This window comes from Salmo salar, chromosome 20 (genome assembly GCF_965601325.2).
Source record: "Salmo salar chromosome 20, fSalSal1, whole genome shotgun sequence".
NCBI classification, from domain to species: Eukaryota; Metazoa; Chordata; class Actinopteri; order Salmoniformes; family Salmonidae; genus Salmo; species Salmo salar.
In genome coordinates this window covers 7,248,245-7,268,106 of record NC_138310.1, presented here as the reverse complement: position 1 = coordinate 7,268,106, position 19,862 = coordinate 7,248,245, and the positions used below count along the sequence as shown (strand labels likewise).

At 42.6% G+C, this 19,862-nt stretch overlaps 1 protein-coding gene across 2 annotated transcripts in view; it reads right to left on the bottom strand.

Annotated features, from left to right (window-relative positions):
- Positions 1 to 19,862, bottom strand: part of LOC106580171 (glutamate receptor ionotropic, delta-2) — a 609,807-nt gene that overhangs the window by 213,991 nt on the left and 375,954 nt on the right. For both annotated transcript variants that reach the window (XM_045704300.2, XM_014160933.3), the window contains exons 5-6: positions 4,577 to 4,630; positions 1,872 to 2,045 (exon numbers count right to left, since the gene is read on the bottom strand). In XM_045704300.2, coding sequence (XP_045560256.1) covers positions 1,872 to 2,045; positions 4,577 to 4,630 — 228 coding nt within the window. The remainder of the gene's footprint in view (positions 1 to 1,871; positions 2,046 to 4,576; positions 4,631 to 19,862) is intronic.

Genomic DNA, 19,862 nt, shown 5'->3' with positions numbered 1-19,862 from the left:
TGACAGCAAATCCTCTTGACTCACTAAGAAACACTATTGTTATTCCTGGCCGTCTGTGTTTTCAGCCACAGTGGGAAAATAAGCATTTGACTTGTGTGAAATTAATGGTGGGTCGAGGGAGGGGGGCGAGGGAGGGTTGGTTTGGCCTGGGTAGCTAGAATGCCAGAATGGATGCACTGGAGCTAAACAACTATTGAGTGTGTGTGTGTGTGTGCGTGTGTGTGTGGGGGGGCAACAAAGCTGAGTTAAAGGCCAACATCTGGCGGTCATGGAAATTCTGGGAGCGTGAGGAGCGGCAGTGGCTTGCCTGCTGAGATTGGCTCCTGTGAGAGGCTGGGTGATCACTGAGCGTTGCAATCCAGGAGGGGGCAAGGAGTGTGTGTGCGTGAATGCACCAGAAGTCCCCAGAATACATTTTTTTTTTTAAATTGGACCGACTGGGATTTTGTTAGTCCCCACAAGGTAAAATTCTATTTCTAGGGGTTAAGGTTAGAATTAGTGTTAGGGTTAGAATTAGGTTTAGGGTTAGGAGCTGGGGTTAAGGTTAAGGTTAGGTTTTCAGGTTAAGGTTAGGGTTAGGGTTAAGGTTAGGATAAGGGTTAGGTTTAGGGTTAGTATTTTGAAAATAGTATTTTGAAAGGGACTGAATTATGTGTCCCCACAAGGTTAGTTATACAAGACTGTGTGTGTGTGTGTGTGTGTGTGTGTGTGTGTGTGTGTGTGTGTGTGTGTGTGTGTGTGTGTGTGTGTGTGTGTGTGAGGGGGGAGAAAGTGTGGTCAGGCAGACCCAGATGATGCGCTCCAGCGCAGTGTGAAATTGGGCTTCTTCTGGGCCACTCTCCTGACCGCTGAGCTGCTCTGGCTCCACACTGACAGACAAAACAGGCCTAACTGCACCACTCACCACTGCACCGGGCACACACTGTCCTCCACTGACTTCCCCTGCTCTCTGTCTGTCCCTGTCTGTCCCCTCAGCACTTCACAACACACTCAACACTGTCTGTCTGTAAGTCTGCCTGCTTGTCTGTTTGTCTGTGTCAGACAGCAAGCCAGCCTGCCTTCCTGCATACCTTTCTGTATGAAAGGTTTATCGGTCTGTCTGATGTCAGTCTTTTACTGAACAAAATGCCTCTTACTTCTATGCCTCTTACTAAGCACAGTCTCTATGTGTCACTGATATAACCTGAAGCAATGGGTACAATGTGTACCTTCCGGAGTCATTCAATGGACTAAGAACAGTGACATTTCATACAAGCTGAACATCTCTATCACCGGTAATACTACCATTCAGTACCTTCACTGACCTGTCAACGCAGATACATTGCTCACAGCCTTTGGTTGTTACATTTTAAGTTTCACAAGATCTATCCCTCTAGGCTTCTCTACATACACACATAAATCAATGGTATATTAATGACACTTCATATTGTGGTTTGACACTAGTCATACAATAAGATAATGGGGAACAAACTCTCTTTCCCTCCCTTCCTTTGCTGTAATTGAGGCCTTGATGTACAACAATAATTGTATACACATATTGCTGCCCCGGGACACATAAAAAAATACAAATAACAACAGAGAAATGACATGCCACATTTCCATGATAATATTGCAATGAGTTATGATGTTTGATACAAACAAAATGTGGGCCCACTTTCCCAAAAATATATTAGGATGTCGGGGGAGAACACAAACCTGGGGCACGTGGCAACAATGTTGGTGCCATCAACAACTATAAGATCATTAGAAGTCATGTGATTGGGGGAAGGGGAGGTGGAAAAGGGGTGGGGAGGAGGGGGCTTTGGTCAAAGGTAGTGCATTATATAAGGACTATGGTGCCATTTGGTACACAGCTTTGTTGTGTGTGTTACCTCCAGTGTCTGAGCCTTGGGGTCTTTGGGGTCACAGAGGGAGGTGTTGATGCGGTGGTTGTGCTTGACGCAGCGCTGGCTGGTGTTCTGGGGCAGGGGGAAGGTCTGCCTGATCAGGGTCAGACGCCCGATAGACTTCATAACCAGCTCCTGGACGTCCTGGTCTGAGATCTCCTGCAGGAGCACAAAAGAAGACACATGAACACAGACACACACACACACACACACACACACACACACACACACACACACACACACACACACACACACACACACACACACACACACACACACACACACACACACACACCACACACACACACACACACACACATACAGCCAGACAGGCAGACGTACTGCAGGCAGGCGTTTTGCCCCAAAAACATCTCTCCCTGTTTTGCTCTGGGCACGCAGAGCACAGGGAGCAGGGTCTGATGAGTTGATGAGAGCAGAAGTTAGCTCCAAAATCCAACCAAGCTGCATGACATTGGCGATGGTGACCACATCCTAAGAACACACACCACTCATATCATTACTCTGGTGGCCATTCTCCACATCCAAACAGACCGCAACTACACACCTGCCATGTCAACAGCCAATCTCTTTTGTAATGGGCAGCAGCCCAAAATATTCCACCCAGGAAAATGTAAGAAGCGATTATCTCGCAAAGCTCTGAAACACTGAAAAGTTCTCAAATGCAGAACTTGCCACCAAAAAAGCATTGACATGCCCCGAGCGTGCAAGCAAATAAACATTGTCAGGGAGGTATTAACAAGAGCACACACTCCTTCGAAGTGCTGGAACTCACTAATTGACAAAACGCCCACTACTTTGACTTTCAGTGGACAGGTGTACTAAAAGCTCTTGGAATGTCAGTGCGTGTAAATGATTGGGACATGACTGGGGTTAAGGCTTAATTACAGTTAGGAATTGGTCCAGGCTCCTTTCTTCACAATTATCCTGTCTCGAATACATGACATATCAGCCATGCCTAGGAGTCCATATTGCAAGTAGAATGTCATCTAACTTGACATCTAATACTTGCGGGCAAAATGCTAAGGCGATTGACATTTGAAAAAGGAGAGCGGGTTTATCTCTACATAGACCAGCAATATTACATCCACAGGAGGTCCAGGACTGTATTGTCACCTAGTATATTTATGAATAACTTGATGCTACTACCTACGCTGTTCAGTCTGAGTTGAAGTAATGCTATCAGTCTGTTCTAGTTTGGTATTACTGACATGTTCTTTAGCTTTGAATCCCTAGCCTGTCCAAGGATTCAGGTTGGTGTAAGAAACATTTGGGCTCTTTCAACACCCAGAGTGTTATCCTAGAAAGATAAGATCAGGCCTTCCATATAACATGGGGGACTGTGACTCTCTGGCTATGGCTCAATAGGTTGCTTTCAATAAAACGTCACAATAAGGTTAGAGCGTTCAATTTGGCTGCTGGGAGCAAGGGGACCCACAGCCCCGCTAAAACCATTGACAACTGTGTGCTGTGTTCAAGGGATTGTTAAATAAATTTGGTTGTAATATCATAGTCAGACCAACAAACTTGCGATTATTCCATGCCAAACAATTGCGCCCATTTAGCTCGATCATCAGCGTTCTACAGAAAGTAACTGCTTGCTTTCATGATCGGTAAACATTTGATTCTGACTATGCCCAATAGGTGATGATATTAAAACCAAATAGTTCTAACATTTATTTAACGATCCCTTGAAAACGACACGTAGTTGTCAATTGTTGTAGCGGAGCTGGGGTCTTCTTGCCCCGCAGTAGCCAAATCGAAAGTATTGTGAAGTTTCATTGAAAACAACGTATCGTTTCTCCTTCCTACCAGATTGTGCACACTTGCCTTCACTGATTTGAAAGGAAATGACTGGTATAAGAAACTCCCACAAGCCCATGCCTCCACCAATCCATTGTTTGTGGGAAGTAGTGAATGAGTGCACATTTCAGGGAGAAAGGAGATAGTATTCGGCCGCACCCTCTAGTTCCCTCCAAACCATCCAGGAAACTACAGGGGACATCCCCCAGCAGCCTAAATCCCTCCTGCCTCAACTTTATCAGATTAAAAAATGTCCCTCCGTCATCGGCAGACCCCATTTTAATTCCTCTTTAAATGGCATTCTTTTTTTTCACACTTGTCAGTATTAGTTTGGATCAGTGCGTTGGCGTTTGTCCTCATTCGCCCCACCATGTGAAACAAGCCAAACAGCAGGGGAGCAAGGGAGAGAGGGAGAAAGGGATGGAGGAAGAGAAGAGAGGGCAGAGCGTTCCAGACGGTTTTCATGCCATACCCCACGTCCCCACATACATACTGTATATAGAAGGGGAACGATCAATTATGAATGCTTCCGCTTTTCCCTCCGAAAAACGTCAGTGTGGTAAGTTGTAGATAAAGGAGAATTATTACAACCATAAGCCCTCATCCATATTAAAGTAAGAGAAAACCTGGCCCTTGCTGTCCTTTCAACATGAAACGAATGTTAAATTAGAAGTGGGATTCAAACGATGTTCCAGCAGTAACATGTGAAAACCAGTAAAGCATGTATGTTTGTGAGCATTTTGGAGTATTTGGATTGTGAGCATGTTTGTATGCATTCATGATTCTCCCCCCACCCTCCCCTCTCTCAGTGTTCGGCAGTACCCCTACTGTGTTACCGTGGCAGACAACGTGGCTGCCTCAGCACTGACCTCATTGATGATGATCCAGTGACAGTCGAATGCCACGAGGTTCGTCTCCACAACCTGCAAAACACAACAACAGAGATAACATTTGTCAATACATAGTCAGGAATTCAAGACATATTCTTTGATTACAGTATTTGTGTCTGTATCTGTCTCTATCTGTCTGTATCTGTCTGTGTAACTGTTTATTGTAAGGCAATGCCAGCACCACTTTACCAGGTCAAATTCCTGGTACAGGTAAATGTACTTGGCGAATAAAGGTGATTCTGAAAGGTACTTCTTAGTGATTAAGAAGTACTCTACCTCTAATATGTTATCAAAGGCTAACTTGCCGCGGTAGAAACAAAGAAAATAAAAGTCTAAAGCTTTTGAATGGGTGTTTTTGAAATTTTACCTAGGTTCCCTGATCCCTATAACCCACAGTACACGTCTTTGATTAAAGGGATACAGCGGGACGGAGGAACTGAGGATGGATTGACAACATTGTAGTTACTCCACAATACTAATCTAATTGACAGAGTGAAAAGAAGGAAGCCTGTACAGAATAAAAAATATTCCAAAGCATGCATCCTGTTTGCAACAAGACACTAAAGTAATACTGCACAAAATGTGGCAAAGCAATTACATTTTTGTCCTGAATAAAAAGTGTTATGTTTGGGGAAAATCCAACACAACACATTACTGAGTACCATTCTCCATATTTTCAAGCATAGTGATGGCTGCATCATGTTATGGGTATGCTTGTAATCGTTAAGGACTGGGGAGTTTTTCAGTATAGAAAAGAAACGGAATGGAGCTAAGCACAGGCAAAATCAGCTTTCCACCAGACACTGGGAGATGAATTCACCTTTCAGCAGGAGAATAATCTAAAACACACTGGAGTTGCTTACCAAAAAGACAGTGAATGTTCCTGAGTGGCCGAGCTACAGTTTTGACTTAAATCTGCTTTAGAATCTATGGCAAGACCTGTTAATGGTTGTTTAGCAATGATCAACAAACAATTTGACAGAGTTTGGATTTTGAAAAGAATAATGGGCAAATATTTGCAAACATTTCTAAAAACATGGAGTCACTTGGTCATTATAGGTTATTATGTGAAGATGGATAAGAATAAATGTAATCCATTTTGAATTCAGACTGTAACACAACAAATGTGGAATAAGTCAAGGGGCATGAATATTTTCTGAAGGCATGGTAACTGTTTTAAAGTTACCTTTAGCCTCATGGTGAAATCCCTGAGTGGTTCCCTTCCTCTCCGGCAACGAAGTTAGGAAGGATATCTGTATCTTTGTAGTGACTGGGTGTATTGATACAGCATCCAAAGTGTGATTAATAACTTCACCATGCTCAAAGGGATATTCACAGTTTTATTTTATTTTCACCCATCTACAAATAGGGTCCCTTCTTTATGAGGCATTGGAAAACCTCCCTGGTCTTTGTCGTAGAATCTGTGCTTGGAATTCACTGCTTAACTGAGGGACCTTACATATATTTGTATGTGGGGTACAGAGATGAGATACTCCTTCAAAAATCATGTTAAACACTATTATTGCATAGAGGCCATGCAACTTATTATGTGACTTGTTAAGCACATTTTTACTCCTGAACATATTTAGGCTTGGCATAACAAAGGGGTTGAATACTTACTGACATTTCAGCTTTCCATTTTTTTATTAATTTGAAAACATTTAAAAAAAAAAATCATTCCACTTTGGCATTTTGGGGTGTTGTGTGTAGGTCATTGACACAAAATCTCAATTTAACAAATGTTTTATTCAGGCTGTAACACAACAGAATTTGGGAAAAGTCAAGGGGTGTGAATCACATACTATACTACTACACAATCATTTCTGAAGGCACTGTAATTTCTACTTTCGTTTTGAAATCATCTGACGATAACCTAATAGTAATTTATGGCATTTAGCAGCCACGTTTATTCAATGTAATTTACAGTCATGTGTACAAATATGTTGGTATGGGTGGACCCAGCAGGAATCAAACCCACACCCTTTGGCATTGCAAGTGCTATGCTCTGCCAACTGAGCCACACAGGATCAACCTGTGTAATGAAATACACTCCTGAAATAGGAATCTGACGGTGCCGTTATCCACTTTGAAGTGAATGACACTGTTACGCAGAGCGTGTTCACTTTCTAATGACTCTAACTGAAAGCTGTCAAGCTATTCAACAAACAGTCCTCTACCATCTAGTTTCCATCATTTCCAGAGCCTATGTACATCATGGGGTTTAGCCACAAATATTGTGCTGCTGGGATTACCTTGCAATATGGAAATGCTCTAGTCTCTCATCAAAAACAGAGTACTCTTTGGGTAGCATAAAAAAATCGATGAATAATTTATGCAAACATGCATAAATATTTAAACACGCCAACTCTTAACTAGCGTTAATATTTCGGCATTGAGGAGCAGCCAATGTTACAGCGTGAAGGGTGAACACTAACATTTGTGTAATTCTAGGGAACAAAAATTGCAGCTGCTGCAAAGCAAAATCAGGGCGGCGGCAACTAGGGTGGACGGTGGTGGGAGAGCACTTAAACACACACACATACACACACGCAATTCCACACACACAAACATTGTGTGCTCAAATCAAATGTTATTTGTCAAATGCGCCGAATAGAACAGGTGTAGCCTTTTGGACCTAGACTTGGTACTCCGGTACCGCTTGCCGTGCGGTAGAAGAGAGAATAGTCCATGACTGGGGTGGCTGGAGTCTTTGGCAATTTTTTGGGCCCTCCTCTGACACCGACTGGTACAGAGGTCCTGGATGGCAGGAAGCTTGGCCCCAGTGATGTCATACCAGGCAGTGATGCAACCAGTCAGGATGCTCTCGATGGCGCAGCTGTAGAACCTTTTGAGGATCTGAGGACCCATGCAAAATCTTTTCAGTCTTCTGAGGGGGAATAGGCATTGTTGTGGCCTCTTCACGACTGTCTTGGTGTGCTTGGACCATGATAGTTTGTTGGTGATGTAGACACCAAGGAACTTGAAGCTCTCAACCTGCTCCACTACAGCCCCGTCGATGAGAATGGGGGCATCGTTTCCCTGTAGTCCACAATCATCTCCTTTGGTGTGGCTCAGTTGGTAGAGCATGGTGTTTGCAATGTGTTTGCAACTCCAGGATTGTTAGTTCAATTCCCATGGGGGACCAGTACAAAAGTAAAAAAAAGGTATGAAATGTATGCATTCACTACTGTAAGTCGCTCTGGATAAGAGTGTCTGCTAAATGACTAAAATGTTGTCTTGATCACGTTAAGGGAGAGGATGTTATCCTGGCACCACACAACCAGGTCTCTGACCTCTTCCCTATTGGCTTTCTTGTCGGTGATCACTGTTGTATCGTCAGCAAACTTAATGATGATGTTGGAGTCGTGCATGGTCATGGGTGAACAGGGTGTACAGGAGGTGACTGAGCACGCACCCCTGAGGAGCCCCCGTGTTGAGGATCAGCGTGGCAGATGTGTTGTTACCTACCCTTACCACCTGGGGGCGGCCTGTCAGGAAGTCCAGGATCCAGTTGCAGAGGGAGGTGTTTAGTCCCATGTGTCTTAGTTTAGAGATGAGCTTTAGTGGCACTATGGTGTTGAGCGCTGAGCTGTAGTTAATGAATAGCATTCTCACGTAGGTGTTCCTTTTGTCCAGGTGGGAAAATGCAGTGTGGAGTGCAATAGATATTGCGTCATCTGTGGATCTGTTGGGGCGGTATGCAAATTGGAGTTAGTCTAGGGTTTCTGGGATAATGGTGTTGACGTGGCCATGACCAACCTTTCAATGATGTATGAGTGAGTCTGTTCACTCAAAAATCTCTCTCTCTCTCTCTCTCTCTTTGCAAGCTAAGGAGGTGACATTCCATCTTCCTCTCTTCTCTTCAACAAGTCTCCAGCACCCCATGTTTCTCCTGCTCAATGTGCCGGCACTGTATTTCATTAAACCTAATTGTGTAGGTGACTAAAGCGGAGGTGTCATTAAACACTTTGGTCATAAACAAATGCAACAGCTGGAGAGTATGATGGTGGAGCGCTAATAGTGTTTTAATCTCACCAAAGACTGAAGAAAACTTAATAATTATACTGTAGACAAGTCCCATAAAACAACCTGTCAATTGGAACATGACTGAGACAGTGGGTTAAGGCAAACAGAGTGGCAGAGGCTTTCCACTCTCTCTTGGTCTGTCCCCTCTCTCTTCTTCACTTTCTCGCTGTCTCCCTCCCTCTCTCTGCCTTTCTCTCAGTCTCCCTCTCTCAAACTTCCTCTTGCTCTATTTGTTTTCTCCCTCTTTCTCTGTCACCCCCTCTCTCTGTCTCCCCCTCTCTCTATATTCCTCTACCTCCCTCTCTATGTCTCGCTCTGTGTCTCCCCCTCTTTTAATTCAATCCAAATAGCTTTATTGGCATGATGTAACAATGTACATATTGCCAAAGCGCACCTTAGAAATTAAGTTATTAATTTACAATATAAACATAATGAAAATATTTCTCTTACTCCCACTTCTTGTTCATGCGCTCCCTATCTCCCTCTCTCCACCTTGTCCATTAGTCACTCTGCCAGAAGGTAACCGTGACAACCAAGTCAGTGTCATGATGACACTGGAGGCTCATGTCTGTGCCAGACATGATGGGAACTATTTGCAGCCCTGGCTGTGACTTACTGAACTCTCTCTTATTTCTAAATTCTCTCTCTCTCTCTCTCTCTCTCTCTCTCTCTCTCTCTCTCTCTCTCTCTCTCTCTCTCTCTCTCTCTCTCTCTCTCACTCTCACTCACTACATTTACTGCCTGCTATGTTTTCATGAGATACTTCTGACTTCCAGCAAAGTGTTCGTGTGAAGCAGTATGGGAAACATGCTCCCCACACAGTGCACAGATGGGGCTATGCTTCACTGACTCTGGGAGAGAAGGAGTGTGTGTGCGCGTGCAGGAGTATGTGCCAGCCTATGGCCTGTCAGGCTCTCCATTCAAACACAACCATTATTACTCTCCCCAGCTTGTCCAAGGGCATATGTTTTTTGCCTCATTAGAGAAAAGGCAGAATTCTAGTGGAAGACGCAGTCCTCTGGGGGTTGGCACTACTGCTGCCAACCAACACGCCAGTTCAAGGTTGTAAACACACAACTGATGACCAGAATAGAGCTTGCGACAAGAAAACTGGACCAACAGTAAGCCCCCAACAAGCACCTCCAACAAGGGCTGGGACATTTTATTGAAGACCAGATTCAACTCCACGGCCAATGAGAAAGCTATTGATTCTGGCAGCGGCATCAGAGTTGACACAGAGAGACACGGCTTGCAAGCTTGGAGCTGTGTGCAGGGTCTAGAAAAAGCCTGGGTGCAGTGAACAACAACACGTTGGTACAGCAGAGCGGCAGCCAAAAAACGTTCTGGTCGGAAAAAAACAAGCAAAAGTAAGCTGATTTATTACCTCGGCCAGGTAGTAACTAGCGCAACGTTAGCACATCACGTCTTGTTTTATGGGGCGGTGGGTGGTTTAGATGTTTAGGATTATCTCCGGTTAGAAGGCTTGAAGTAGGGCTCTCATTAAGAACCTAGTGATGTTTTCCTTGCCTTGCTTTGTCTTGCTCTGGCTGGGAAAGCAAAGGGATTTAGTGAGCGACTGAGTCACTGTGATTTTCTTTTTTTTATGTGACTGGCTGCTAGCTGCAGGTAAGGTGCTGTGTCTTGTAGATTAAAACGCTGTGATTACACTGTGCGAGCAATGGGAGAGCTCCTCATCCAACATCCCGTCGCTCTTAAATAAGACAAGTTCGCCTCCACCAACAAAGAATTCCCCTTTGCAGAAGTTGAGCAGTGGTGATCTGTTAAGGCCAAAGCCCTAATGTGATGGGGGGGTTATCAGCCAAGTTGGTCCCCCATGGAAAATGTGCTGCGCACTTCTAATCAGGCCAACATCGATGACACACGCAAAAACGAGCTGATTATTGTCGATTATTTTTCCATTCATCAGATCAATGTAATTTGCATGAGAGGAGAATCCTTCCGCCATTAGTCATGCTGTATGCCATGAGTATAGGCTACTGGGAAGGACACTCAACACAGAGGGAATTTACATCGAATTTACATAGCTGCATTCGCATGGCTCTGATTATTGTTATGATCTCATATGTTCCACCTGTCTGCTCTCCGGCAGTGAGAGAATGGAGAGACTTGAGAGCCAGTACTCATCTAGCAGACTGGAGAAGGGGCTGATCAGTGGTCCCATGTGGCTCAGTTGGTAGAGCATGGTGCTTGCCAACACCAGAGTTGTGGGTTTGATTCCCATGGGGCACCATTATGGGGGGAAAAACGCAAAAATGTATCTACTCACTACTGTAAGTTGCTCTGGATAATAGTGTCTGCAAAATTATTAAAATGTAAATTATACCAGGCTCTCTGACACATACCCAAGAAGACAGTGCTAAATCTAGCTAGGCTCCTGGAGATGTTCAAACCCACTTCTAGAATGCTTTGGCATGTAGAATACTCATTTATTGTCCTCAATTAGGAAATGTGTTGTGCAGTCTGGGTAGAACAACAAGAACCACCATACAACAGATATATACAAAGAATAAATAGCAGGAGATCTGTTATGATCATAAAATAGGAGCAAATGTGACTCTTTACTCTTCTGGTCAAAGACGCCTGCCTACTTTATGTCATCATTAAACATCACAACATCTTATCAAACATTTTGGGGGTTTATAAATGGTTGGGTTTGTGTTGTTTTTGATTAGTGGTGCAATTTACCTGCCCCCCTTTGTATGATACTAGTGCAGTCTTTTTTTTTTATATCAAAGATGATATAACTACTTTCAACGAGAGTAGGTGAATGATATCCAACATATAAACAGCAATTTTGTGCAATGGGCTAAGCCCTGGCACTTCTATCCATGGGCTATATAAGGTTGAAGTACCACTACATCTCTATGTTCCACTCAACTCACAGGAAAACACATGCTCTTTCATTAAGTACTGTAATAATTGTTGCACTGTTTAGAACAAGCAGGTTTATGGAGTTGTGAAAGGCCTTCTCTTTGGAGCGTGAGAGTCCTCCATTTTAGGCATTTAGCTCACACTTACTCAGGCGTACCCTCCTTAATACATCATAACCATTATGTGTCACATTTGCCATTTTGGTTTAATGTCAGCCACCTCACTCACAGTGCGGCATCAGTCATCTATAATTCATGCTCTGTGCGCGACTGTCAGGAGGCCATACTGTCACACAGTGTCTGTTGCAGTACGGCACTGACTCCTAGGTGAGCTTGGGAGCCACACACATGAGGCCCACACACACTTAGCGCACACACAGCGAGAGAGAGGGTTGCTGTCATCTGAGAAAAACACACACACAAACACACACACAGGGTTATATTCATTATACACCAAATGGAAGAAGACGGACTGAAACACGGACTACCTTGATTAAGATGTTCTCGTTTTGGTATTCTGTTGTGAAATGTTTCGCTACCGTGTGCACAAATAAATACGACCCTGGTGCTATATTCTTCCTGCCAGTCCAATCTGAGCTGAGGGGAAGGAATAAGACACGTGTGGGTTGGCCTGCAAGGTCTTGGCGGGGCCAGAGGGGATTTGATGTGGATCCCTCCCTCGGCTTCTTAATTACTCTAAATTACCCTAGTACTGCCTGCTTAATTAGGCCAATGCAGGCCTGGTCATACAACACTGATTTACACAGGCCATCAATTCAGCTCCAGCCATTCAGCCCAAGTCGCTCCAAGGACATGCCCAGTCCTGTCTGACTCTGCCAAACCAAACATCCTATTGATCCTCCTCCACCATTCTGATAGATGAAAGCCAAAGCAAAGTCATTCACTTTTTCCCTCCACAGAGTACTGTACGCAACCGGTGTATAGTGATGTTCCCCATAGACGCTGATCTTGGGTCAGTTTAGCATTTCCCCCACTAATCGTTAGGTTATGATTGGAGGAGGGGAAGTTTCACCCCAGAGCTATGCAACCGGAACTAGCCGTGTTGAGTGTGGCTATACTGGGATTGGTCAGCGACTGACCCACGGAGATGCTGGCCTATACACTACCAGTCTGCCATGATGGATTCCTCTCCCCTCTCCACTCTCTTTGCTTTCTACTCCACAGAGAAATGATTACAGTGAATTCCAAGTGAGTGGCTTTCATAGTGAATGGCTTTCATGTGCTGTGATTGGGAGGGGATGCTCAGGGACTGTCAGGGTCAACATACCAGTCATTTGTCTTCCCAGTAGTGAATAAAGATCCTGAACCCCGGCAAAAGCCATGGAGGAGATGATGGTGAATATAGATCAATTTCCAATGTATGTCACACAGGGCAATACATCACCGCCAACATTATTTTATATGATGACATCTCATTTGACGTTTTGATAGCAATTGATCAATTGTTGGACAAAATAGCATGGAGTGTATGGAAAAGGGTGTTCATACATCTACACATATTAATAAAGTCGTGTCCACACACGCATTATTTAAACGTCCATCCAACAAACAGTGGTGGTCAGGTCAAATCAAATCAAATGTTATTTGTCACATGGTTCGTAAACAACAGGTGTGGACTAACAGTGAACGGCCTACTTACGGGCCCTTCCCAACAATGCAGAGAGAAAGAAAATAGAGAAATAATTTAAAAAAAGTTATAACAAATAATAATAATAATAATAAAAGTAATAATAAATACACAGTAACGATAACTTGGCTATTTACACAGGGTACCAGTGTCGTGTCGATGTGCAGGGGTACAAGGCAATTGAGATAGATATGTGCAGTGGTTGCTCAACTAAACGTTTTGAGATTATGCTGCGGGATTTAGAGGTAATTTGTGGTTGAGTACGGTACCCTGCCTCACTACTTCATTGCTCCAGACCAGCTCAAGCGGGAGTTAGAGCACTGATTATGCTTTTGGGTCCCAAGGCGCTAATGTGTCTCTAACTGACAATGAATGGGTGACATAAACCAAATAGAAACTGATAATTGTGCACGACTTCAAAATTGAATTTCAATGAAATGAATGATGAGGGTGAAGAAGGTGATTGAATTTAGAACAATAGTGTAAGAGTTGCTATTCCTCTGTCCTTCACGTGCACAACCCGGAAAAATATACTTATTTTTTTTGTTTCTACTCGTCAGTATTACTTAATAAAACTGTTGTTACACTAAGGTTTTTATTCTAAGAGAAACTAAAATGTTCAATTATATTCCATGATATTCTTAAGATATATGTGTTGACTGAAAATAAGCGAGTGATGTCTGCTAAATAATCAAGTTGGTGGCGCGGTCATATAGCCTCGGCACCTACATAAAGCTGAGTGACTGAGTGGCTTTGGATCAAAATACAGCAGAGTCACGCAGTGGTCTAAGACACTGCATCGCAGTGTAAACTACGTTGCTACAGATGCTGGTTCGGTACCCAGGGTGGCCATGACCAGGAGACCCATGAGGCGACGGTAGGTTTTTGGTTTCTCTCCCTCTAAAAACAGAAATAAATCATTCTAAAAAACAAGCTGGCTTAATTTACAAATGAGTAAGAATGTCTCCTCCCATGTTGAAGAATTACCTTTTTCTCGCTCACTTTTGGTTATTTGAAAACAAAATAATCTCCAACATATCGTTATTTTTTAAACAAAGCAATTGTTATTATTATTATGAATTAATTTAGAATTATATTAAAGCCCCTTAGATTTTCTCACAGATCAGATTTGCTTTAACAAAAAATGCCCCTTAGATATTAATTTAGAATCCTCCAATCCTCTAAATGTAATTATTGGCGGAGAGTCACGTCATTGAAAAAATATTTTTACTTATACTGTAGGTCTACCGTAGGTGACATGAGTCTCACTAGTGTTGAGTAATGTGCTGTTAAAGTGGTGTATGTATTATTTATTTATTAAGCATATTGGCACCTGGCCTCACTGTGGCTCAGTTGGTAGAGCATGCTGTTTGCAATGGTGTTTGCAACGTCAGGGTTGTGGGTTTGATTCCCACGGGGGGCCAGTAAGGGAAAAAAAATGTATGAAATGAATTGAAATGTATGCATTCACTACTGTAAGTCGCTCTGGATAAGTGTCTGCTAAATGACTAAAATGATAGTTAGAAGCAATAGGACTTGAAGCAATTTCCTACTCGCATGTGGTCAACTACTTCAACACTGTTTCTAGCTGCTCTGAAACAAGCATGGGGACTGGTCTCAACGGTGAAGGCAGGATGCTGGCCTTCTAGGCAGAGTTCCTCTGTCCAGTGTCTGTTCTTTTGCCCATCTTAATCTTTTATTTTTATTGGCCAATCTGAGGCTTTTTCTTTGCAACTCTGCCTAGAAGGCCAGCATCCCGTAGTCGCCTCTTCACTGTTGACGTTGAGACTGGTGTTTTGAGGGTACTATTTAATGAAGCTGCCAGTTGAGGACTTGTGAGGTGTCTGTTTCTCACACTAGACACTCTATTGTCCTTGTCCTCTTACTCAGTTGTGCACCGGGGCCTCCTACTCCTCTTTCTATTCCGATTAGAGACAGTTTGCTCTGTTCTGTGAAGGGAGTAGTACACAACGTTGTACGAGATCTTCACTTTCTTGGCAATTTCTCGCATGGAATAGCCTTCATTTCTCAGAACAAGAATAGACTGACGAGTTTCAGAAGAAAGCCTTTGTTTCGGCAATTTTGAGCCTGTAATCAAACCCACAAATGCTGATGCTCCAGATAATCACCTAGTCTAAAGAAGGCCAGTTTTATTGCTTCTTTAATCAGGACACAGTTTTCAGCTGTACAAACATAATTGCAAAAGGGTTTTCTAATGATCAATTAGCCTTTTAAAATGATAAACTTGGATTAGTTAACACCACTTGCCATTGGAACACAGGAGTGATGGTTGCTGATAATGGGCCTCTGTACACCTATGTAGATATTCCATAACAAAATCTGCCTTTTCCAGCTACAATAGTCATTTACAACATTAACAATGTCGACACTGTATTTCTGATCAATTTAATATTTTAATGGACAAAAAATGTGCTTTCCTTTCAAAAACAAGTACATTTCTAAGTGACCCCAAAGTTTTGAATGGTAGTGTATATAAAAAAAATACTTGAAAAATACTTAAATGGATGTCTATCAATGATCAACAACCAATTTGACAGAGCTTGAAGAATTAAAAAAATAATCATGTGCAAATATTGTACAATCCAGGTCCCAGAAAGACTTACGGCTGTAATCACTGCCAAAAGGTGATTATAACATTTATTGACTCAGGGGTTTGAATACTTATGTAAATTAGATATTTCATTTTCAATACATTTGTAAACATTTCTAAAAACAAAAAATCACTTTGTCATTATGGGATATTGTGTGTAGATGGATGAGGAACAAAATATATTTAATCCATTTTGAATTCAGGCTGTAACACAATAAAATGTGGAGTAAGTCAAGGGGTATGAATACTTTCCGAAGACACTAAACATATAATTAGGAATAAAGTGACTAGGCAACAGGATAGATAATAAACAGTAGCAGCAGCGTATGTGATGAATAATAAAAAAGTTTGCTTAAAAAGGGTCAATGCAGATAGTTACATAGTTAACCAAATAGCTCACCGGACTAACTATTTAGCAGTCTTATGGTTTGGTGGTAGAAGCTGTTCAGGGTCCTGTTGGTTCCAGACGTGGTGCATCTGGAGCGGGGGTGGCAGGTAGCCTAGTGGTTAGAGCATTGGACTAGTAATCAAAAGGTTGGAAGTTCAAATCCCTGAGATTTCAATGTACAAATCTGTCGTTCTGCCCCTGAACAGGCAGTTAACCCACTGTTCCTTGGCTGTCATTGAAAATAAGAATTTGTTCTTAACTGACTTGCCTAGTTAAATAAAGGTAAAATAAAAAATCTCTACTGCTTGCCACGCAGTAGTAGAGAGAACAGTGTATGACCATTTTTAGGGCCTTCCTTTGACATAGCCTCGTGTAAAGGTCCTGGATGGCAGGGAGCTCGACTTCAATGATTTACTGGGCCGTACGCACTGGGTGTCTAGGATGATAGGGTTGATTTGGGCCAGGACCAGCCTTTCAAAGCATTTCATGGCTACAGATGTGAGTGTTATGGGGCGATAGTCATTTAGACAGGTTACCTTGGCATTCTTGGGCACAGGGACTATGGTGGTCTGCTTGAAACATATAGGTACTACAGACTGGGTCAGGGAGAGGTTGAAAATATCCATAGAGATTCAATGACTGCAAGTAATCAAGATGGGCTCCCGAGTGGCGCAGCGGTCTAAGGCACTGCATCTCAGTGCTAGAGGCATCACTACAGACCCTGGTTTGATTCCAGGCTGTATCACAACCGGCCGTGATTGGGAGTCCCATAGGGCGGCGCACAATTGGCCCAGCGTCGGCCGGGTTTGGCTGGGGTAGGCCGTCATTGTAAATAAGAATTTGTTCTTAACTGACTTGCTGAGTTAAATAAAGGTAAATGATAATTTAGATGCAATTTAGTGATTGTCGTGTTAGCACTTGTACATTTAGAATCTTTTATTGTTGCAAGTGAATCTTGAATTTTGCACCCCACACCATGATATAGCTAGTTCTAGTTTTAGCTAATTCAAAATAAATAATCTTATAAAGAACTGTCATCTCTTTAAAACCTTTTTAGTTAACTATTTAGTGCTTTAATGAATCCCATAAACTAAAATAAATACCAGTGCATAAAAAAGCATGTACTGTCCGAAATAGCTCTAAATAAGTAACTGTCAAGTACAATAACTAGTCATGTAGACCCTATGATTACATACTTAATAAATGAAATACTGAAATCTCAACTATAAGGAAAGTTTAGACAAGACAGAGCTAATAAAATGGGACTTATTCTCTGGAAGCATCCATCTCAATCAGATCGCTATCTTAATTAGTCAATCATCATCAACTCGATTTTCTACCCTTATCTTACTGATTGTGTAATTGTTGTGTTATTGTACCAGTTGTTCTCTACAGTTGAGTAAAACATACCCCAAATCTTAGAATAATTTAGCAGCATCCTGCACTGAGTTGTTTTCCCCTCTGCAGTTCATGAGCTCAATAATGCTCATGCCAATGGCTGGAGTAATACACCAGTGAATTAAGAGGTTAACCTTGATACAGCCATGTCAACTTCTCTCTGCTGTGAAATTGCCTGTGGTGGAGAGAGAGAGAGTGTGTGTATGTCTGTGTGTGTGAGTGACCCTTGACCAGGCTAAAACTATTCCTCTGCATCCTTCTCCTCATCACTTTCCACTCAGTTACCAACACCATGCCAGGTCTTTTCTCTCCGTCTCTACTGGTCAATTGCAGTATGCCTGCGTCCCAAATGGCACCCTATTTCTGCATCCTAAAGAGCACCGTTTGGGATGCAACCTATGAAAAGCCTATTTGGGTTGTCTTTCATAATCCTGACCTGAGGACGACCTGAGCGGTCGAAACCAAATAAATGAAATGGGAGCACAGAATGTATTGTGCCGTCTCTTTTCACCTACTATGAATGTGTTATAATATCCAGCACCTGCTCATAGGCAATGGATGTGCGTATGTAATCTTTTCCTATTCTTCATTCCTTTTCCAACATAAAATGAAATATGCATATTGTTTTGTATTCTATTCTGCCTGTTAGTAAACTCAGTTATGTGTCTAGTATACTACATTAAAACCTGCGTCATACTATCTACTGGCTATGGCAACTCATGGCTTTGCATTGCGACGGAAGAAGGCGTGGGTTTCTGAACCGCATGGTGAGTGGGCTCAGACGCTATATCTCGCCTGTCAATCATTCACCCACGTAACACAGTGTAAGATACAGTGTAAGATCCCCCCCCTCCATCCCTGCTCTCTTTACCCACATGTTCCCTATGGGGTTAAAGCAAACGCTGACAGACAGCGTGATTACCCCACCTTGTATGAAGCACTGAGACCCAGTGTACTCCTCCATTGTTAGTGTTAACCCTTTCCACATGACAAACACACATGGCTCGGCGTGTCCCTCTATGTAGAGTTAACGCCTGCCTCGAGCACATTACTGTAATCCCGGATAGAACAGCTGTTTCACCCCTGGCGCTGTCTGTCCAACTCTAACTGCATAGGCTGCTATTCCCTATAAAGTCCACTACCTTTGAGCAGGGCACAGTTTCCCAAAACAATTGTTACGAAAGTTCCACTTGAAAACGCACATTATTTACCGACTGCCTTAGACCACGCCTAGAACAGCTAAATGCGTCGTCATTTTATACACAGAAGATCTCCGCTAAACACAGAATCAAGATGTTTATCTATCTCTCTGTGACTGCTGATAAATTCAGAAAGACGTTGACTGGAAATAGGCCTACAAGTTGCCAATGTCTTCAAAATTGGTATAAATCGAAGATAGAAAGATGAATCCAGGTGAAAGTTATGATCCCCTATTGATGTCACTTGTTAAATCCACTTCAATCAGTGTAAAGGAAGGCGAGGAGACAGGTTAAAGAAGCTTTGAGACAATTGAGACATGGATTGTGTATGTGTTCCATTCAGAGGGCGAATGGGGAAGACAAAAGATTTAAGTACCTTTGAATGGGGTATGGTAGTATGTGCCAGGCGCATTGTTTTGAGTGTGTCAAGATCTGCAACACTGTTGGGTTTTCACGCTCAACGGTTTCCCATGTGTATCAAGAATGCTCAACCACCCAAAGGACATCCAGCCAACTTGACACAACAGTGGGAAGCATTGGAGTCAACATGGGCCAGCATCCCTGTGGAACGCTTTCGACCCCTTGTAGAGTCCATGTACAACAAATTGAGGGTGTTCTGAGGACAAAAGGGTGTGCAACTCAAAAGTAGGAGCATGTTCCTCATTTTTTTGTACAGTCATTGTATTTCAATCATATTAAAATCAATTTCATGTTATTTCAATCATATTGAAATCAATTTCATGTTATTTCAATTGAGTTCTAATTTGGCTAATTCTAGGCTACAGTCTTAAAAGTCTACCTCAATATATTTCATGGTGTGTAACAACATGTGCACAATGATGTGGCAAATCCTGATATTGTCATAGGGTAATGCTTACACACATTAGAATAATCCGCCTCAATATTTGTAGAGAGTGGGTTGCAACGATAATATCTCTCTAGAATCTGATTAGTCATCAGTATTGTGGAATATCGATTTAGAAAGCTGACCCGAGAGCAGCACTGCTTTTTCTTTCGATCAGTATCCACACATGCTTTAACGGCACACTCTCTCTGCGTGGTGTTTTGGGAAATGCATGTTACATTCGGACTTGTAGGAACGAT